This window comes from Gallinula chloropus, assembly GCF_964237585.1.
Source record: "Gallinula chloropus genome assembly, chromosome: 17".
In the NCBI taxonomy this organism is placed as follows: Eukaryota; Metazoa; Chordata; class Aves; order Gruiformes; family Rallidae; genus Gallinula; species Gallinula chloropus.
The window spans coordinates 8743687-8767011 of NC_140102.1; the positions used below are offsets into that span (position 1 = coordinate 8743687).

A 23325-nucleotide genomic window follows, 5' to 3' on the forward strand; every position below is an offset into this window, starting at 1 on the left:
ACTAACTTAGGCTTCTCCTGCTTAAATTGCATGAGAAATCCTTTTAGTAGGAGCAAGACTGTTACCATTTCCTGGCGAGCTGCTGAATGTGAATAGGTCACTTGATCTTGCACCTCCTGAAGTTAATGGTGAAAACATACTTGCTTTCAGTGACTGCAATATCATGCTTTTAGTGAGCACATTGCTATTTCCTTTCGCAACACTTTCAAAGTCTCCATCACAGTAGCCCTTTGCCTTAAACAGGGGAAGCAATGAATAGTTCTTCCACAGTGCTGCCAACATCTTCCCAGCCATGTGGTTGAAATTCTAGATGGTGCCAGGGCCTGTGAAAGCTGGCAGCTTTGGCCTATGTGGTCCTGCTTCTGGCTAGGAACCCACAGCTTTTTGTCTGTCACCGCTCTGAGAGCTCACTTTGGACCAATTCACATTTTTCTTTCGGTTAAAGAAGCAGTTATTAATAATGGGACATTATTTAGCTCCTGGGAGAAAAAAAGGGGATGCAAGGTCATCAAATTTTTTTTTCTGCAGAAAATCTGCCCTCACCCTCTTCCTTTAACTGGCTTCACTGGAGACAGAGGGTATATTTTTTGCAAAATACTTGTCTGTTTAATCCTTGCTGAGTTAGCTGTGGAGTCAAATGCCAGATCAAAAGGGGGCCCCGGCAAGTGAAAGTTGCAGGGAAGTCTGCAGGTGCCAGGGTCTCTTCCAGGGACAGCTGCAGGCTAATGGATGCGGGGTAAACAGGGTGTTTAGGGCAGAAGTGACAATAGAATGGGAGTGAACAAAGGAAATTTTTTAAATGGATGCAAAGACAGTGAGAACTGAACAGCAGAGCTTGTCAGCTGAGCTGTCTCTGCCTCAGCCAGAAAGGCCAAGCAGCCGTGGGCACACAGAGTTTGTTCTACCACAGGCAAAGGGTCTCACTCTGCAGGCAGGATGTGGCGCTTGCTGAAGGATTGGGAGCAAGGGGATAGGTGTGGGGGGCTGCTCACTCCTCACTCAGTTACAACAGCCTTCTGGGATGATTAGAAACAGTTTTTTTCAAGTCAGTTCTAACAGGAGCAGCTTCCATTAGGGTGGGGAGAAAGGTAAACTGTTCATCAGTCCTTCGTTCATCTAACAACTGCCTGTGGAACTGTGGCCCACCACACTCATGCCCTGAAAAGACTATTATTTTTAAAAAAAATTGTTCTGAAGTCTTCCTATAGGGAGCTACAGTGCTGCCTCTACAATCCCTCGTCCAGTAAAGCACATCCAGGTCTCCTACCTGTTTCATGAGCACCCTCAAAGTTCCAGCACACACTGCCCGCAGAGGGGGCTGCGCCACTTCATTTCACCTGCCCACCAGCCAGCCCATCTCTCAACACCCTCCAGCGCATGCACGGCCGACCAGCCCTGGAAGAAGAAGGGAACCTACCCGCAGGGTGACCTGGTATCACGAGGCTGTTGGTAGGTAACGCTGGTGGAGGTGGCAGCGTGGGTGGGGTGGCGAACATGGCCGGATGGTGCTGGTGTTGGGTCTGTGATCTGAGAGAGAAGTGCGAGGTAGCAAGATTAGAGATGGAGAGGGGCAGAGCTGGGCCGGAGGAATGGTGCGGAGGAATCTGGGGAGAGAGGGGAAGGTGTTTCGGGAGGCTGATGCTTGTTGCACTGCTAGCACTGCTGCTCCGGCTGCGGAGAGAAAAAGATGGGGGGAAGAGAGGGGGAGAGAGAGAGAGAGAAAGAGAGTGTGTTACAATGCAGTAATGGAACAGTGCAAGAAATACAGTAACAGAAACACCACGACTGTCTAACATTGATTTCCCCACGCTTAGGCTTTTGGTTTTCTTAATGGCAGTGAAGACAGTAACGAATCTTCACGAACTTCTCCAACAGGGCAGGACAGAGTTGGGGCTCTCTGAAGGGACATCTATCTCCTCTGGCGCTTGAGCAAGTTACAATGCTCAGAGCCATCCATGGGACTGAAGAAGGCCCCAGAGGCAGCTGAGTTTTGCACCTTTGTTTAGCCTCTGATGACCTTGCAGCAGCCATATGTGTCCTTGTGATCATGCGACGCAATTACTCTAATTCCTTTTTCTGTTGCTCTTGGTGCAGAGAGCTGCACAGTGTGACTTTGGGACCAAGCTGTATCTGCTGGGCACGCTGTGTAGTTCTATTCACACAAGTATGCAAGCACACCCCATGCTAACAGATTTTCCTCATAATAATTCTGTATTCTACGTCTGCTATTACTACTGCACTGTGAGTTTTGTGGGGTAAAAGGCACTATCACTGGGCTTATTATTTAGTATAACTCCCATAATACCGATTACTTATTGCAACCTAAACCTCTGAGCTATCTCGAGTAACTTGAAATGTTATTAATCATTTATACTATGGTGGCATTTACAGGATAAAACCCCAACAGAGCTTAAATATGCAGGATACTAAGGAAATACACATTAATGGCAGCTCTCTGTATTCCTATTTGACCCTTGTGCAACCAAATGATGTTTTAAATCAGTTTTCTAATGTTGTTTGAACTATCCCAGTTCTAGTTTGGGACACAAGGCATGTATCTGGTAACAGCAAAAAGACTACAGGGTTCAGGTGACTGGCTAAATTCTTTTCTTCAGAAATGTTCTATCCATACCATTTTCACCCAGCCCACTTACTGGACAGAGACAATTTAAACAGTGAAGCTAAGCCTTCCTCTAGATCCAAACATGTCAGATTGAAGCAGATTTCTCAGCCTACACAGGAGTCCTGCTCTAAGGGGAGAGCATTTTCTGATACAGATATTCTGTTGATGCTGGTGAACCAAAAGACCTCTGTGATAACCACCAACAAACCTATTTCCATGGATTTCTTTCTGAATACGAAAGGAGGGAGTTGCTCAAACTCAAACCACCTTAAATTTCTAAGGCATGAACTAGCCAGCTCAGACATGACAGCGCAAAACTCTCTAGAAACTGGACCTAAAGGAACTTTACCCCGTGGTTACACATGCCTTTCCCCCAGAAAGGGAGCACTTATCACCATCATTCAAATGCTGGAGGAAAAATCCAGCCCATGCAGTCAGCAAAGTCCAATATCCAAAACATGGAGCATCTTACTCAGATGGTAAGAGCGCTCTTGTTTTGCCTCCCAGTGATTTCTATCCTGTTTGAAATAAGCTTTATCCCTGCAGTAGCACAAAGATGACAAAAAAGGATGTCCCTGTCCCCTACCTGATATTATTGAGTCCGTTGTGGGCCACCTGGTGATGCACTTGGTAGTTGAGAGGTGGAGGGATGTGACTCGGAGGCTGGGTCCGAAGCTCGGGTATTAACTGAGGCTGCGACTGCGGCCGAGGTTGAGGTTGTGACTGTGGCCGAGGCTGCGGCTGAGGCGTGAGCCTTGGTGGTGCTGGTGCTGAAATCACTGTCTCCTTCTTCAACAGTGGGCTTGCTCTGGCGCTCGACGTGGGCGCTGAGGAAGTAGAAGTCACAACGGCAGCTACTGGCTGGGGGCTGGGGATAGGCAGGGCGAAGGGCACGTCGGTGCTCAGTTCCCGGCTCCGCTCTAGCCCAGACACCTTTGGGACATTGGCTGCTTTCGCTTCTGGCTTGTCATTCAAGGTGGGACCTTATGGAGCGACAAGAAAAAGAACAAAGCGCGTGCTGAAAGGACTGTGTTTGTTTCTCTGCTTGGTAGAACATATGCTTGAGAAAAAACAAGTCATGTTTCAGCTCGTGGGAGCATCGTGGGAGCACTGCTGCCACAAGATCAATGTGTGTTTGTGTGTCTGTCCTTCCGCTCTCCTTGACTGACCAGTCTACTGTACTTGCCAGCATGTGTGTAAGAGACTTAGCTGTCCTTAAATGAATGCATACTACAAAGAACATATAGCTTTGTGACTTCTACAGACTCCCAAGGTTATGTGCAGTAGGAGTGTGAGCACGTCTCAAGTTACTGCTACAGTATTTCCTGCTCAATCTAAGTTTTAAGGCTGATAATGAACTCAGGAACACAAGCACGATCCTTAAGACATTTCATCTTCTCAACGGTCCTGTAAGGGAATCTACATGGTGTTTAGGCTCTAGTCCAGCTGCAACACACCACAGGTCCCCCACAAGCCACTAATGATAACTCCTCCTGGCTTCCAGGGATCTATCTATCTGGGGTCTTGGTGCGGCAAAGGCTGGGACAGTCCTGCCGTGTAGCTGGGACATCACGGATCCCTGGCCACATGCTTGTGTGGAAGACAGCTTGAGAAAACCAGTCAGAAGTGCAGTGAGCACCCAAGCATAGTCCTGCTCACCCAAATTATAGCAGATACATATCAACACTATTTGGAAAGCTGCGACCTTGCAAAATGCACCCACAGTGAGAATTCTGTATGGAATTACTCTTTCTATGATGCCAAGTATTTCTTTTTCCAAATTAAGCTAAACAACGCAGCACAAAGGGTTAAAAGGCTGGAAAGGAAATGGGAAAAGGGAGGGAAGGAGAAATATTTCAGAGAAGGCAGGATCCAAAAGGCCAATGACAAACAAAAAGACCAACACGAATGTGATTTGAGTCCCACTGTAACTCCTTTTTTATACAATCTGTGTATCCCTGAGTGCACATATACCCACAACAAGGAGAAAAGCTGTTCATGGATCACAAGAGGTAGTGTTGTCCATGTGTTTCACAGGCATGTACCCTACCATGCACAGAGAGCACCTCTAACTGACTTTTGGGATACATGCCTTTATTATCCATCAGAGCGTGTTGGGGGCTGTTTGTGTTTAGCTGGCATACAGACATGTAAGAGATGCTACCTGCATTTATTAACATGCTCCCAAAGCCCTCAGGAACAAATTCCACCTTTGGAATTTTCCCGTCTCATCAAAGGACTGATCCAGTTCCTGATGTAGGAGGTGTGGAAATAACACACAGCACACACCGTGAGCTAATTCTGGCCAGGCAGACGCTCTAACCAGGCATTTGGAAACACAACTGCTGCAAGCAAGGCCAGGGTCCTCACTGCAGCAGCTCTGACAACCCGAGAATCAACATCCCAACATCAGATGAAAGGAAGATGGTGATGAATCAGAGCCTGTAGCACACCAACTCATTTTCCATACAGAAAACGTCCACGTGGTGATGGTATCTCTTTCACTGAGAGAAAGGCAGCTCCCCACACTGCTTCTGGCTTGCACCACTCCATCCATCCATCCATCCATCCATCCATTCATCCATCCATCCATCCATCCATCCATGGTGTGAAAAGAGAATGAATAAAAACATATTAACTTGATCAGCTGAAGATGTGTGAGGACTTGTGGCCTCAGGAATAACAGGAACAGATGCCTTTCAAAACCCCAGGGCTTTGGTTGGAAACATGTACTATCAGGCCTGTACTTCTCAGCACCCAGCACATCTTTACAGGTTCCACAGAATGTCTGGAGGTCCTGAATCATTCCCGACAACGAATGTAAGGCGAACGCTGGCTTCGGTGGATTTGTGTTACAAATGAGAGCTCAGGCATCACAGGCACCCTGGTTTGGACGATGTAACTGGACTTGGTTCCAATGTTATTTGGAGCGACAAAGGATTTATTTCTAAAATAAAACTCTCACTGCTGTTGTGCACCATGATTTTTGGTAACACCACCCATGCCTGTAAATTCTCCTCAGATTTTATTACCATGAACTGAATAACAGTCATGGGCCAGTCTATGCAAGTGTAGAGCAAGTGTATTCACAGCTGTAATCCCACTGTTTTTCAGGAGCTACCCATTAAAAACAATTGAGTTTCATCCCTGACCATAGGTTTCCTGAGAACCTATTAGCTATTTCCATCCAACAGGCCTTCTCCTACAGAGTTAAACTTCATATTGTGTAATTATAGGCAATGTAGACTAATGGGGTATATTCGAAACACACTGGTACCACAAAAGTTAGTTGAGTAAAAAGTCAATTAGATCCAAAACAAATCAATAAAGTCCCGCATTAAAAGCAGCTGTTTGACCAGTTTTATGTACAACTATTGATTCCCTGTGGTTTCAGCATTAGTTCTCATTTGCAATTTTCTCAGAGCAAAAGCTCACACTCCCTTGCTGACTGAATTGACCAGCTACACTGGTTGTGTTAGTATGTACTAGGGGTACATGACTAATTCCTGCTGCCAACTCTTCTCTCTCAGGTTGCAGGCCTGAAATACTTTTGTGTTTCACTCTCAAAAACCATGAAAATACCCAGATGCATTTTTTCCCCCCTCCTCTGGAAAAGCTACAAGCACGAATGTGGTATCTCCTCTCCTGTGCAGCCATGCTGAGCAAAAGCGGGAACACTGAGAAGGGGAAGGTATGGTATGAATTCAGGGCTAAGCATGGAGGAGAACCTGAGAGACAGCAAAATCCCCGAGCCTTCTCAGGCACCATATAGGAAGGATGGTGGGCAAAGAATCCTGGTGTTTTGGTGACTTTGCTGCTTCGCCTTCCAGTGCTGTGACACAGTACAGGAGAGAGGAGCTGCTTTGTGTGGCTGACATGAGCATGAACTCCCATGGGTGAAGGGAAAGGGACCACATGTAAACGAAGGCAGGACAAACCGTGGAGAGAAGCGACAGGAAGAGAGCGATACCAGGCACAGGGAACTGCCTGATTTTTGAAAGGCAAACTTAAAAACTCTTCTCTCATCCAGGTGTCTCACTTAAGTCTCTGGTAAGATACATTTGCACAAAATGGAAAGCAAACACCCAAATGTTTCCCTGTTGTAGAAAACACAAAAGGTACTTCTACATAAAGACCCTTCACTTCAGCTAATTCCATGGAGCACCATCCCACGGCTTACACTGTGAACACATGTCATGGTTTCTTTCTTCCCTTTCACATCCTTCTACCAACACTTACTTCTGCCTGTTCAGTGCCTGTTTCCAATACCCAGACACCAGCTAACTGTGCTCCAGTGTCTTCAGACACCTGACAATTTCAAGGCCATTCTACCCATACAACCAAAGAAACAGTGATCTTTATCACCATACTGATCACAAAAATCTTCAGTTCAAGACTTGACTTTTCCTTCACATGAAAGTCTCTGAGCTAACTTCTCTCAGAAACTTCATTTTAATGATTTTAACAAGAGGTGATGGCCATTCTGATCAGAATATCAAACACTGCAGTTTCTCTGAGGGATGCTCAAATGTGCTACAGTCTTATATGCCCATGTTCCCTCCAGTTGATGTAGCTGACTGCTGGCCACAGATGGAAATACCCCAAGGAAAGAACACAAACATTCCCTTTTGTGCAAGCTGGATCAGGTTTCATCGAGATCCTTTCAGAAATTTCCGTGGTTCAGCTCCTAATCCAGTCCTTCTGAGCAGACAGATCCGTAGAGCTGAGCACGACTGCCCCGACAAAAGCCCAGACCCACCAGACCACATCACAATGTTCTAGAGGCAAAAATGTGTTTATTTTTACCAAGTCCTAGAGTAATTTTCATGCTTAATGATAACAGGCTGAGCCAATTTGCCTAAGACTTGACAGTCAGCTCCAATAATTCAACCTTAATTAAACGTGAACGCATGTCAGTTCAGCTTGTCCCTTCACAGGAAATCTGACATTTGCAATGATTCATGTTTCAGCCATGCTATGGGAAGGCTGGATCACATCTGCCATTCTCCACCACGCAGAGCGCTACCCCTTTCCAGCATGCCAGCTTTGTTTATTTTCTAACCAAATACTTTGGACTTCTTCCATTGAGAGGTTTCCTTACATGAACAGACAGTGAAACATGTCTTGATCTCATGCAGATGAATGACGACTGAGTGTGAGAGGCAGGCAGGGAAGGATTGAAACTGCTCTAACAAGAAAAATAACAACCTGGGATGAGTAAATCTTGCCTCCTTGATCAACTGATTTGTCATTTGGAGCATTACAAAATTTGAACCTCCCCGTGCCTTGGGCTGCATCCCAATCTAAACCAGTAAAGGCAAAAGCATGTAATAACTAAAAGCACAGAGTGCTTTGGCTACTGGTGCTGCTGGGAATCTGGAGAAACAAGAGTTGAAGTCAGCTACAATTGAATTTGCTGCAAAAACTGTGTTCCAGAAGGAGTTACTGAACCTGAAAGACCATCAGCATGGCTCCAATACGAAACTCCAGCGAATTCAAAATCCGTGACTGGGATAAACACGCACTGCCCATCCCCAGGCTGCACGGGGTGACATGCTTGCTGGTGTGTAACTACACCACATCGAAGACTAAATACAATACAGAAAGTCCCAGACACAAATTAAACCTTTCTGCTACAGGAATTTGCTTTCAAGCTGATTAAGAGTAGCTCAAGTGCAAGGGATTAAACATGTAAAGGCTGCTTTGAGAACTCCAACAAGCAGTTACTGTGTTATACAAACAGTACTTAGGGCAACAGCAGTTCCAGCCCTGCCTCTTGCTCTTTGCAAGCTACTGGTTGCTGCTGAAAGGGGACTGTCAACACACGTACAACGTGATTGGAAATAATCTAATCTTGCTTGCTTGCCTTTCCTTTGTCTCTTGGAAAAAAAAAAAGTAGAGTTATTCAGACGTCTTTCTGCAGTCTCCCTTGTTGTATTCAAGCAGCAAGGGTGATGGGGTGATGCAAGAAAGAAATTCGTCTCCTACATCCATCAATGACATCTTTACCAATGGCAATTTCCCAACAAACGCAACCACCACCATCTGCAGCCTATCTATCCACCCTGCACACATCCTTGAAAACAGACACAAGCCAGGCTGGCTACGATGGACCCTGCTCCACATGAGAATTCCAGCAAGAAACAGCGCAAAAGCATCACCACAAGAATTACAGGGATGTACGTGGCAAGAAGCTGAGTGTTTCAGAGTTGCCTGATAACTCCCAGAGACGAGTTTTGAACCATCAGCATGGGGAATGAGCACAGAAGAGCATGATTTTACCACAGTAGGTCAAAACAAAGAAATAACTAAAGAAGCATATTCGATGAACTTCAGCAAACCCATTTAAAAAAACCCCAAAACCCAAGCTTTTAGAGCACTGCACAATGTACTGTGGGTACACAACATATATAAGCACAAGAGACAATAAAGCATTTTGCCTTGGCAATGGCACTGAAGCTGGCAGAGTGCTTACAAGTGAAAATCAATATTTAAGTGCTAATTCTTGATCCTCGGCTGAATTTGCTTTTATACAGATGGCTTTTCCATCGTGTTTTAAGGGGGGAGTAGCACTATTTAAGACATTAGATGATTAGACTGGTCTGCAAAGGTAAGACAAGCAGAGCTACAACCCAGAAGCTATCCAACATATGGGGCACCAAGTTCCTCCACCCATTTTAATGCAAATCAGCTTAAGATAAGGAATAAAGACTTTGGACTTGCCCATTAAACCACTGCTGGGAAGGCTCTGCGGTGTGTAACGTGAACCATTTTTAGCACTGCACAGCGAAGGCTGCATTTTCATCACTCCAGCGGTGCACTGCACGTGTTAGGTCATGTCAAAAAATGTTCTTCTGTGACAGAGGCTCCTCTGAACATCAGAGGCCTCTGGTGGATTTTCCACAAATAATGACAGTGTTTTAAGGAGGAAAGTAAAGGCAGTGTGAGCACAAACCCCTCATGCCTGGCTTTGAACCCGTGCTGCCGAGCACAGCCACCTGCGTGCAGCAGGAGAGCAGGTCTTTGATCACTGCACGGCTCCCGCAGACATCCCCCCGTGGCTGAGCACCCTGGCAGCTTTCCGTGGGAAGCTCCTTCCACAATCCGGCCCGGATTCGGCCCCTATCACTCAGTTCATTTGTACAGAGCTGTCTGTCAAGTCAAATCGCCTCGCCGCAATCTGAAACACCCTCCGAACAGCTGCCACTATCAATTACTCTCCCAGACAGCCCTGACTATCAGGAAGAGAACTGGAGCGAGCACTTGCCAGTTTTAATAAACTGTGTTGCCCAAGTCATTTAACCTGCTAGATTGCTGTATGCTGGGGCTGTAACAAGCCTTCAGCTTTTCAACCTAGAAGAAAGCAACAGTGGCAAAAAGCTGTCAGCTCGGTCCTCAGAATTAACTTCCAAGGGTGTCTTCCCCCTCTTCCTCCCCCTCTTTCTGAAGCACCCAAGTTTAAAAGTAAAATATCTTCAAGTCATTTTCATAATGCCCCGACAAGGAAAGCATCTCACATTTTTAACACAAAGCCGATGACTCCCGGGAGTGAAGAGTTGTCATGCCCGACGATTCCCATGTCCGAAGCGCACCTGAGCAGAGCGAGCTCCTCTCTCCCCTTACACCCGCACGCACGTGTCCTGTGGGCACTCCCCAGCGCTGGCTCTGCCTGCCTGTCCATCACCACCTCCTCAGCGATGCTGATGCAGCTGAGGGCTTCAGGATGCCCTGACCACCTCCAGAGCTCTGCACTCACCATTCCCACTGTAACTCTTGGCACAGTTAAGTTTCTCACCCAGTTAAAAAACTGAAGTCTGGTAAATTTATACTCACTCCGGTACTTTCTGGATCAGTAAGAGATTTCCTAAAGAAACATTTATTTAGAATTAGAATGGTTCCATCCAGATCAGTGCTTTACTTCTGTGGCCCACATATATACCAAAATGTCTGTGAATGTTAAAAATAAAAGCTCTGTTGTCGTTAGGATTACTCTGTGCTTCCACTAGAAACCTTCCTGCACTCTGCAAGTCAAAAGGAGATTCAAACCCACCATGCTACATGTTTTCCTCAGCCAACTATGTAGATGGGAGCCTTTGTTGGGAAAGCTTGTACCACAGAAAGATTTCAGCCCCCCTTCCCCCAGAAACTGAGCGCAACAGCAGTAAGACCTATGGACTTGATGCTGATTTGTTGCTTTACGGTTCTTTAATGGGATGTTTTATTCCTAGAGATTTGGGAGCTTTCCATGCTCTATCCAGGCATGTTAGCTGTAAGCATGCATGACGACACTCCAAAGCTGCGGGAGCTGAATGAAAATGGGTGCCAAACACAAGGATTGGGGCCAGAGCATAAAGAAGAAGGATCACCATTCAAATCCCCCCAAAGTAAGTCACACTGCATTTTCCTAGCAATGCTGCTTCTGGCAATGTTTCAATACAAAGCTGAAACTGGATTTGCAGCTAAAGCACCTACTGTGGATGCCGGCGTTGTAATGAGATTGAAAGTTTCATACCAGCTTTTAATCTAGGGCTATAATGGTGGATCAAACGCTGCAGGGTTAAAGCTCTTCAGCGCTGCTCCTAAGCAGATGCCGGATGCCTACAAACCAGTGACGCAGGAGCCACTCTATGGCACTGGCCCCAAAATGTTATTAAAGCTCCTTGTAGTTACTTACTAAGGGTGTTTTTGTCTTATTCTGTTCTGTTTTGTTATGTTCAATGGTGAATCGTACACCTAATCTGAGTGACGGACAAGCAACAAGGTAAATAAGCTATTAGACACCCCCCCTCAGACCTATGAACGCAAGCAAGCACAGATACTCAGCTCCAGATTTAAGCTCTTCACAGACAAAACCAGGACATACCAAGGAATCTTATGATTTTAATTACTGAAACAAGGGCAAATAATAAACCATCAGCTACTACATTACAGGAGAAAATGTACTACTTCTGCTGCTCGAAATCCATATCGATTCCCATCTAGCCTGTGAGTGAGTTATTAATCACTCCAATTAAATCATGAACACAGGTCTTTACGCTGAAATTGAACCCCCACCAATTGATCAATAACTCAAACCTCCAAGAGCAATTACTGCTCAGCATAATGGAGCAGCTTACTGCCGAGAGCTCCATGCAGACCAGGGTTCTGCCGTATCTTTCGCAGGCAGTGCAAACAAATGGGGGGAAAAAAGATTTTATAACTATTATTTTCAAAATAAACAGACATCTGCTTAGAGTTACCTAATCTCTCTCACATCACAGAGGCAGATCTGCCAAGGTCACACTGGAGACATGATTACATTTTTTCACAATTTGTTATTCTAGCAAAGCCCTGATAAGATTGAACTATTGAAGTTCACACTCTGGTTTAATTTCAAGAGGTTAAATGCCAAATCCTTTTCTTATTGCTACAAGGAAAGGATCTGCCAGGCTGCATAATGCCCTGTGTGGGCTAAGACAACAATTTTGTTTCATCTGCACAGTCTTATGAAGGGTTTTTTGTTTTTTTTTTAAATGACATCAGAGAACTCCAAGCTCCCAAAGAATCATTTAAAGTAAAATCAGACAGCGAGACTGTTCCGGGGGAGTGTGAATGACCTTTCAGACCTTCCAGCCTGGAGAAGTTAAGTCAATGGCTGGCTGAGAAAGCACATTTGCTAACCAAAACCAGAAAAAGGCAAGAAAGAACATTCTCAAGCACCAGATCATCTCTGCTGGGAACAGGAGATGATTACCCTAACCAGCCAAGCGTATGCAGGGTCACAGAAATTCCCTCTGCCTTGGAAGATAACTGATGATTGTCCTGATGCAATGAAAAGAGGAACCATCCACGCTCAGGCTCTCCAAGCACAACCCTGCCGCTCAGCTCCCACGTCCTCCCCAGGTGAGCATCGTATTTCTGCACGCGTCCTTGCTTCCGATCTGCCTGCCCCTTCAAGCAGGCCCCTGAGCACCATCCATCATCCTTTATTAAGGCAGCTATTGGCAGCCAATTAAGTGGTGATAGACCCACACCACTGAAGCTAATCAAGATGAGTTCATACCCTTCAGGCTGCAGGCACTGGCTCCTGTCTATGAGGGGTGTCACATCACTGCTTCTTCCCCTTGCTCCTCACTGTTGGATATGTCCAACAGCCTTGGCAGAGGCTCAGCATACGCACGGAAATGACACCAAATCAGGCAACGCAAGGAAACAAGCAGGTAGAGGGGCAATGCCACTGCTGGAGTCTCACCGTGGCTTCCCACCACCAGACACACAGGAGCTTTCACAAAAGTTATCCATTCCCCACTGCAGCAGAAGCAGAAAAAGCCCAGACAACAGCTTGCTTTCTCCATAAAGGTCAGAGACTGTAACCGGAGTTGGAAAGATCAAATCACATTGTGGCCTCTTCTCTGGGATGTGGTATGTGCTACTTGTGAACTACGTCAGCTCGAAATCCAACATCCTACACACATCTCCAGAAAGAATGCTCATCTCTGGTCTGTAGATGACCATGTGCATCAAATTCTGTGCTCCAGGTTGGCTGTCCAATCTTTTTTACTTCATCTTTTACATGGAGGAGCACACATGGATTCAAATTGGCTCTTCACAGCAGAGGAGAACCCCGTACAAACCAACATTTTAAAGGGAAAGAACCCTGTTTCTTTGTCACCCCTTCCAATAAGGATACAAAGAATCGCGTCTCTCCACTTATGTCAGTGAGTGGGAATTCCTTAGGGCTGGTTCCCATTCCCCAGAAATCAAAGGCCAAGCTGTTCTGTTAGGTTCCTAAACGACACCACTCAAAACCACTGAGCTTCGCTGTAGAACAGCAAGAGGATCCAGATGTGCGGGATCCAACCGGCCGTGAAGGACCTGGCCTCTTCAGTTCCAAGTGTAGAGCTGGAAAGGCCACCAAACTCCAGCCAACACCAGTGAGAGCAGAGTGCTTCAGCTGCAGGCTGCAGCGGGTTCTGCTCAAGGCAGATCCTTGTTCCATGGAAATAAAGGTGCCATCAAAGCAGCTGTGCAGCCCAGGAAGCCAGTGAACATCTGCAGGACCGGGGAGAGGGATGTGCAGGAAGCAAAAAAACCAAACATAAAACCCCAAAACATAAACCCCAAAAGACATAGTTCATTAACTGCTGTTAACTAGTGCTAATATGCTCATCATTTGGGGAAACAATGTTTGAGAGCCAATGCTTATCAAGTGGGGCCAGTGCTTTGCAGCCAGCAGCTGCTCACAGGCCATAGCACTTCCCATCCCCAGGCACAGGGAGGCACCTGCCAGGCAGGTCCCTTGCTGGGGTTTAGTAGCAGCAGTTTCCTACTCCACATGAGCTGTTACCAAATGGCCTCCATTTTGCTGGCAGTTACAAGCAGGACTTCTTTCTGTTTGCTTTGTTGAAGATCTAGGGTCAAGACAGAGAAAAGCTAGAAGAACTTTCCTACAAGCTCAGGTGTCCCACCTCACTCCTATTTGCATGGTCAAAAATGCAGCTCTAGAGGTGTTGGCACAGCATCTTAAGAAAAATTGAGATATTGAAGTTAACAGCCTGAATACATTCAATGGCATTTCAAGTTGCATCATGGATAATTAAAATATTTAAGGGACAAGCTGCAAGTTGTTAATCAGGGAACATTTACTTGAATGGTGTGTGCCCTTTGGATTTGGTCCCTATGGCAACCAAAGATTCACTCCAAAAGGATGTGCTGGAAGAAGCATGTCAGGAGCTGCCTCAACATTTTAATTCACAGAATGAGCAATGAAAAAATACAGCTACTGACAAGCACAGCACGGGCAAAAAAAGGTTTGTAAACAGCATTAGGAGCCTCAGCTGGCCATTTGCTTTTTAAGATCGAAAAAGTCCGCTCTTCCTTTAAACACACCCACTATAAAGATTAAGAAAACTGGACTGTGTTGCACATGGGGTGTTGAATCACATGTACTAGCTACAGGTAATAAAAGTTTTATGACAGAGGAGCTTTTCTCTTCAGTTTCTTACTTCTCAGTCCTTGAGAAATGGTGGTCACGTTTCCACTGTCCACATCAGGACTTGTTGCTTCAAAATGTTCAGAAAAAATCTTTTCCATCTCATCTGGCTCAACAGGAGACAAACTCAGAGAATGCCACAGCCTATGTAGGACAGTGTCGCAGCGTGCTCTAGAAGGAAAATGTGAGGGATGATGGGCTTTTCCTTCAAAACAGGAGGAGTGGCTCAGTATGCAGTAAGGGAAAGAGTACTTCACTGCGCTGCAGAAGGCGAACTCCTCCAGCATGATCTCAGAGTGTGTGAAAGGCAGCTGTGAAGCTCCTTCCTGCCTCTCCTTTGATGAAGTGTGAATTCTTCAATGGGCAGTAGAAATTTTGGAAGTGCTTTGGTGCCGGAAATGCTTGAGGATTATGTAAGATCTGGCATCTAGTAAGATCTAACAGAGGAACATTGTGTTGTGCCTTGCTATGGAATCACACCCTATTAATGCAAAAGTCCTCTGGAGTATCTTCTTGCACGAGGGCTTATGGCTGCGGAAAGACATCTTGCGAGGCCGGAGGGCGCTGGATGGTGCAAGGCTGCGCTGGCTGTGGTGATGACCCCCGATAGTGCAAACAGCCTGAAACAGGAACTCCCACAGCCCTCATGCTTGCCCTGAGCTGGAGCTGGGCCTGCACCGCCACAGGAGAGGCCCCTATCCCAGGCAGCAAACAAGTACGGACTCAAGACATCTCCAAGGGTCGGCACTGGAACTGTGTCATACAGAACTGCTGTACAGTTCTTCGTGAAAGAGACAAGTATCTGGGCTTAGCCTGCACGTACTTCTCCAAGACAGTAATTGCTGCATAATTCATATTCTTGTTTTCACGTTTGCCATGTGCACCAACAATCCCACTGAATTCCCTGTAAGTTTGGCCTTCAAGCCCTCTCCATGTCAGTTTTTCCAAACGGCAGAAACACAAACAAGCAGAAGCCCAGCGTGAGGCAGCAACTTGAGTGTGGCAAATTCCTGTATTCCCAGATTCCTGTACATTAGGAGGGGAAAGTGGGGTCCAAGATAACTCTTGAGAGTTTCCACTCCACGTTAGCAGAGCAGATGACATCTTTCAGTGGGTATATCTGTACTTCCCTGGGAGCAGTTCTCTCTCACGTCAGAACCGAGCCTTTGCCAAAGGTGGCTTTACCCAGAGCCACCCGTTCCCCATCACCAGATCATAGAATGGAATGGGAATGGAACGGACCCGTAAGGACCATCGAGTCCAACTCCTCATGCAGGCTTGAGGCGTGCTGCCCTCCACATGAGGCAAGGATCATAAATACGAAGTATCTGCAGCTGATAGGGAATCTCAGCACGGTTGGAAGCAATTCACAGCTTCCACACCAAAGAAGTGGCAGCAATGACTCAGGTCCTCAACTCAGCCTTTCAGCAATGATTTGAAGCACCTTTGCTCATACTGAACTAACTAGAGATCACACACTAGATCATTGCAGAGGGGGGAAGGGGAGGTTATTCCTTCTTTTAAGAAAGGCTTTTGTTCTAATGGACCCAAAATGGTTAACCAACCCAGTGACTGCAAATGAAATGCCTCATCTCTCAACGGCAGAATCCAAGTTTTGGTGCCACTAGTTTTGTTTTTGAGGACACAATGTGGTTTTGGTTTTGAGGACAACGTTCCAAACTGCCAGCGGTTTGTTTCAGGGAACCACCTCCTCCCACATCAACATATTAATCTGCAAAATCTATCACATATGTTGCGTGCAAACTGGCTGAGAGTTTGATTCAGCTCTGACAGCAGGAGAGCCTCTAGCCCAAATATCTGAAAGTAATAAAAGCCACACCATCCTCCCGGTTCATTGTGTTAACAGTGAACTGCCCTATACTCACTCTGCACTGTCAGTAGTAGGGAACCTACACAGACACGTCACCACAGCTACAGACAAAATGGAAGGTTCATCATGTCTCAGCACGTCTCAGTTTTAGCTTCCTCCTCACTTGGTTTGAAATAAGGATACTAACCCTAAATCCAGCATTTTGCCTTTCCACTAATTCTTTGCTACAACAAGAAGGGAGGTGTTAAGCATCCTCATCCCTCTGCCCTGCCTTCTTACTTTCCTGGCCATACCCATTTTGGTATTCTTGGGTATCTAACCAAAATGCAACAGCATCTCTTACTTTACATAGAGACATGTACTTGTGCCCAAACTACCTCTGGTCCATGCCAGGGCTGTGGACCTCACAGTGGGGTAACTGTCACATGAAAAATGCAAGCCTGTTTTTGTTACAGGCTAGTGGAAATGACTGCAGCATCCCACACTACCTTAGGACCACTCCACAAACAGAAAATAAGGCAGGAGAAACCGAGCACACATTAGTTCATATATAGAGACATAGGAAGCAATGAAAATTATGGACTGACTCCCTGCAGACAGGAGGTGTTTCTGTGTTTTAAAACAATTTCTCCTCTTCAGCCCTTTGTTTCACAGGCAGACTCAGAGCTGGACCCACAGACCCTGCGGTCCTCAGAGCTGTCAGGCTGCTGGCAGCTCACAGTAGCTGCTCTGAATGGGCACATTTCTTCTCACTAATTCATTAAACCTGAAGCCAGGTTTCCCTTACACTGGGTGCTGCACATTTCTGAATCCCAACTTCATCTAAGACCAAGCACAATGCAGAGTGGCAGGAAGGAAGCGAGGATATTGCCCACGATGAAAGGAGGAAAAAGGCACCAAGGAGACAGTTGGACTCTCTGATGCTGCACTACATCTCTAGGGACTAAAGCTTTTCTGCATCTGCAAGATAAATCCACCTTCTCCTCCTCTTCCCGCAGCGGCACAGAACAAGTCCCCTGTTAGCAGTGCTGGATGCTGGTAAAGGTCTTCCTTTTCTTCCTCATGTAAGGCATTTCCCACCCCTTCATTTCATAAATTACCAAAACAGACATTTAAATGTTCAAGAGTAATCTGAAGAGTATTCATGCCTAGGGCATTTTTATGCTCTACAAGGAGAGAAACAAAAAGGCCTCATTTAATGCCTCCCTACAGCATTCCCCATTCCTGCTCTTCCCTTGTGAATCTCTCTCAGCGGCGCAGGGTTCCTGCGCTGCCCCTTCCCTTTATAAGAACCACGTGGGCTTTTTAAGCAAACCTTGCTGGCTGGAACAGGTGATGGGAATCTTTTAAAGGAGAGAGAAATCATTTGTAACTAGTAAAAAGAGAAGAAAATTCTGATTCCCGTAGTTTTATTAAGCACCCACGGGAGTCATTCGGACAGCAGGCACATCTGCTGCTCGGTGTGCTCTGGTGGCTTCCTCGGCATCCCAGCACAGGAGCTGCAGGATGGAGAGAATAAACGGCCTCTGTGCACCTGCACCCTGTGCCTCCTGGGCTGCCAAGGAGCGGGGGTGTTCCGCCTGCTTTATGGGGGGATTATGAATGGTGTGTCAGCCCCGAAGCCTGACAGGCCAGGCTAGGGCCCAACCCTGTCTTCTCCCTTGGATTTTGAGATCTAGCTTTATAAAACCAGCAGAAGACTTTATCTTCTCCAACAGACAGAGTGCACAGAGAAACCATCCAGGGCTTTAACAAAAAATTATGCTAGATCAGAGTTGGACCTGCAAAACCATCCTTAGGGCTTTGCTTTTATTTTTTAAAAACACACAAACCCTCACTTACAATGATGTTCTGATGCTCAGCCTAGGACAGAAAAATCACAGTATATCAAGGCTAACCATGTACAATCTCCTCCCTTCTAATTAGAGCTCTAACTAGGAAAGGACCCCCAGGGCACAGTTGGCCAAAGCTGGGTGTGCAGTGCAGCACTTGGAGACAGCAGCTCTCTTAGAAGGCAGGGAAAGAACTGCAGCCCCAGGACAGGAGCTCACTCTCCACCTCCCCTCTCCAGCTGTGCCATCCACCTTTCTTCCTCCCTTATTGTCAAAAATGAAGAAGAGAGAGGTGACAGGCTGGAAAGTCATGGCCAAGACTAGAGAGTGAGAGTTCAAAACACCCTGTTGCACTCCAAAGCACTGACATGGCCACCCTCTGTGTGCAGGGAATCAGGATATGGTGTCCAATCCAGCTACAAGCAAAGGAGGCAGAGGAAGAGACACGCTTTCTGCCAAGACCTCGGGTACTGCTCCTTTTCTGTATTAATTGGCAAGTACAAGGTATGGAAACATCCATGGTTAAGAGCAAATACTGGAATCTGGGCTTATCTGGATGTGATCTAAGGGATGCTTTGCTATGATGTGGCCAACGCAGCTGTTTGTTTGAGAGTTAAAAGGAAGGGATATTTCTTCCTACGGAGGAGGACCAGGAAGCTCAGCCTGGACTTGACTCAGATGTCCCTCCCTTCTCGTATGCATTTCTCTCCACAAAGGGTGGGGTGGGCTGAATATTATCCAAATGTGGCTTCCCTTTCCTCCACAAGCAGGTTATAGAGAAAATGGGCTGAAGTCCCCACAGTTTTCTACAGCTACACCACATCCTGAAGCTTTGTGCTTCTAACCATTTCTTTCCTTCTCTGCATCAATTCAGCCTGCTCACAACCCGCACTGAAGTCATTTCAAGCTGCGTGTGCCCACCTCTCCCCAGGCGCAGCTGCCGGCGATGCCTGCACGTGTTACTTGGTGACACACTGTCACTGAACGGTTTTTCAGCAGCCAGCCCCACAGCAGTGCCAGGAAGTCTATTTAGTTTGGAAGTCTACAAAAGCTGGCATACACCTTTACACAGCCTGAAACCCCACCGCAGTGTTTACATCCCTGCCAAAGAACCACAGAAACATTTATCACTGTATGGTCAAGTTCTACGAGCCACATACCGGCACTGGCGTCCTGGAGAAGGACTGTATCACAAACAAGTGCCCACCTCAAGTACCTTTGGGGTATTCAGCATGTTGTGGCTGCACTGAATTAGTTTCTGACCAATGAAGAGAAAACTTTCTTCAATGATGCTGTAGAAATGTTTTTCCTTACGGTCAAACTTCAGAAATATTCACCACACGATATTGAGGTTGGTTTTTCTAAGAGCTAAGGATCATAAAGTAGCCACGTGTTTAAACAAGAGTTCATTATCCACCAGCTCCAGGGCCCACTGCAAGCTTCTCAGCACACAGCAATTTGAAAATAGAGCTGTTAAAGCACTAACAGTAGTTTCAAGTAGTTTAAGTTTCTGTTTTACTGATTTTTCTGGCTAAGATTCATAGGGCAATCAAATTAGCATCTGGATATCTTGTTGAGGGGAGTAAAGTCAATAATCTAACAGGCCCATTTCGTTCCTCTTTGCTGCTGCAATCGTGTGACTTCACTGATACCTGAAGGCAAAGGACACAAGACAATTCCCTGCAGCAGATGCTGAGGCCCCTGTTTTGTCATACAGCACACTCCAGCAGATGAGAGCTGAGAAACAGCAATGAGGAGGCACTGCTTCTACTGAAGACGCTGTAATACTGAAGCTTTCATAATAACTTACTGGTTCCTGACACAATTATAGGGAGGGAAATTTTTCAAAGGCCCAAAGTTAGCAGGGGATTAAGTGAGGTTTCAACCCAAACCTTTAAAAGCCTTGTAACCACCCAATTCACCTGCCTCCTAATCTGGAAGCTTTTCAGGACCAAGAAAAGTAGCAAACATCACCACCAGTCATTTAAATGAATGTGCTCCTTTAACTCTTTGGAGAGAAATCTGCTTTACCCAACACCAACCTCCTTAGCTTTACCTACCCAACATGGTAAGAGAAGCTGCTTCACACCCATCCCTCCTCTCCCCCAGCTCTGGACAGTACATCGTCTCAACACCAGTTTGTGCTGCACGCAGTGTTCCACGTTGCCAGGCTGGTCAAATCCGCAGATGGAAGGAAAGATGCCTTTCCATCCCTATCTCTGGAAACATGCAGATGCGGTAGGAAAACCCCTGCAATCTCCCCTTGTTCCCTTTGAAACCCGAGCAGAACAGATGAGCAGCACATTTGAAATTAATTACAGAAAAACCTACTGCATTGTTCTCCCCTCCCCTTCCTTTTTTCCCCCGACCCCCTCATCGCAGGCCTTTCACTGAAGCCTCTGTGGCGTGTATATTTTCCTAAAGTCGCCGGGGCCAGGACGGTACAGCTGAGACATTCACAGAAGTCAAAGAAAGTGCAGAGCCAGGTTAGTGCACAGGGGTACAATAGCTCCTTAAGAGTGAGCTGTCTCCCCCGCCGCCGCACCCCCCCTCCTCCCAAACCTTCCCTCTCTAATGAACCTTTGGTGTCTGTCCACAAAAAACAAACATCAATCAGGCAACAGGCTGTTCCTTTTCCCCTGTTGCTAGTCTGAAATAACAGTCATCTCCCGCTGGGCTGGGAACGCCACTTCCCTCTCCAGCACACATACGGGATAATAAGGGGGAGGCGAAGGAGGGAGGAAAACCCGCTCCGAGGTGCCAGAATACACAGCGAGCCGTGCCTTTCGGAGCCAGAGAAAACTTGGGAACACAACAGCTTTTGATTCCTCCTGCCCCACTGGGCACGTTAATTATTTAATAGTTGGCTTGTGAATTGATGGTGGTGGTAGGAACAGGGTGGAAGGAAAAATCAGACTTCCCCCCCTCCTCGAGCTGGTGGAATGATGTGTGTGCACACGCGTGTGTGAGTGTGTGTGTGTGTGTGCACACGTGAGGCTCCAGGCACTGAGCTGCATCCCCCCTCCGCCACTCTCACAAGACCCTCCTTGTTGGCTTGTGACCGCAGCGGCTTGCAGACAGCATGGGACAGCATCTGGATCGAATGAGTTCTGAGGCAAGGAAACAGCCCTGCCTGCTCTGGGGTTGGAGGCTGGTATTCTTCACGAATTAGGGCTGGGGGAAGGGCCCTGCAGAGCTCAGATTGGATTTCAACGGAGCTGGAAGCGGAGCTGCAAATCAACCCGGGATCCGCTTATGATTTGCAACCAGGGCTTTCTAGGTGTCTGAAGCAACACTTTGGGAGGAACGTGGGGAAAAGGAGAATGTAACTACATCTCATTTGGATGGAGAGGACTCGCAGATGTTAGGAATATTTTTGATCAACAGCTTTCCTGGCACTGCTTGTGGTGGAATCCACAACCTTGACGGCTAGCTGAGTAAGAAAGTGCTGGCAAGCTCCTGTCTGCATGCAGGCAATTTGCACTGCTGCCAGTCAATATTTCAGTGAAAACAAAATTGCAGGGATCATATTAAAAGAGGGGAAAAGGGAAAATAAACCAAAACAAAACCCGGCCTTCCCTTTTAAGACAAACTTTCATATAACCTGATGGGAAAGACCCTCCCAAATCATAAGTGCTCTTTGTTTAAAATTAACACACTGTGATGGGAGCCCTGCCGTGAGCACGCGAAGGCAAGCCCGCCAGCAGCGACAGGAACAGGCTCAGCAAGGAGCGGCTTTACACGGGGACACCTGGGTGGCATGTTTAGTACAGGACTGCAGGAAATGATGCAGAAAGAGGTTTATAGTTGCGTCCATTTGGTAGAGGAAATGTATGCAGCAGGCACAGGTCCGAGTCAAAAACCTGGACCCAGTCCTCTTCAACTGTTGGGAGGTAAGGGGAAGGGATGGCAGGAGAGCTTCTGCAGCAATGTTTTCAAACTTGTGCCTGGATGTAGCCATGCTGGCCTTTCTTAGTTGAAAACATCGGGGTTCTTGGGAGAGATGGCAAGTGGTGTAGTCCAGGCAGCATTTCTCACTAGACCAGTTTTGAGATGACTGACACAGGCTCTCAAGAACATCTAAGCTCCTCTTACCACCATCTGGAGTATCTTCAGAGATACTCTGAACTATTCCCACCTTCATGACTTGCAAAAGGGTTCCCCGCTGCTCCAAGCCACTGGAGTCAGGCCCTTTTCTGCCCTGGCCTCAGGACTACGCTTGGCTGACTAAGCTGTCACTGCAGTGGGGTGCCCTCAGGCATCTGCTTAAGGCTCCTTCCAGCATGTACTGCTGGAATGACATAAAGGGTCCAGAGACTAGCCTGTAGCACAAAAATATTTCAAGCCAAAAGGTACGTTATGCTCAGAATATTTGTATAAAATTATCTGCTCCACTTTGGTTATTAAATTGATCAGCAGAGAATGTAACAGACATATCCAAGTTCTTGGTTTCAGGTTTCTAGCTCAGTTTCAGTAATAAAAATGACAATGTTCATTATTGTATAAATATTCAACGGTCATGCTGTAAACATCTTCCTCCAGCCATTAAGCCGGTATTAAATCAGGTTGTCTCTGCAGAGCTTGCACCGTGAGTGCCTCTCCCTGCCCTGAGAAGGCCAGCCATGTAGGAAAGCAAGTGCCTGGGGACAGTTTTGCTGCTTGGAAGCCAAATCACATAGTACTGAGAAAATTAAAATGTTAGCTGCTTCATCCAACAAGGCTGGCCCTTTTCTGCCACCCTGCTTTGTGCACAGCTTCCCAGGGAGCAGGCTCTGGCTTTGCTTTTGCAGTTTAGCATCCAAGAATCAAAGCAATTTGAGTTGGGTTTGCAAACTCTGATGTGATCTTTCATGATGCTGCCTCATTGTACGCTTCCCAAGATGTCACAGGGACAGGGACTCATGAGGCAAGGGACAAACTCTTCTTCCATGGGTTTCGTATCATGAGACAGGGAGTGTTCAGGAGACGGATCTCTCTCCATACTGGATATGGAAATACAGAACAAGCTAAGCAGACACCAGCAGCAGATGCGGGTTCGTAGACGTCTGCTTATTACCAAACCTCACTC

At 46.6% G+C, this 23325-nt stretch overlaps 1 protein-coding gene across 1 annotated transcript in view; it reads right to left on the reverse strand.

Annotated features, from left to right (window-relative positions):
• FBRSL1 (fibrosin like 1) overlaps nt 1-23325 on the reverse strand; it is a 534150-nt gene that overhangs the window by 24494 nt on the left and 486331 nt on the right. The window contains exons 8-9 of the mRNA XM_084272242.1: nt 3210-3606; nt 1418-1671 (exon numbers count right to left, since the gene is read on the reverse strand). Of these exons, the coding sequence (XP_084128368.1) occupies nt 1418-1671; nt 3210-3606 (651 nt within the window). The remainder of the gene's footprint in view (nt 1-1417; nt 1672-3209; nt 3607-23325) is intronic.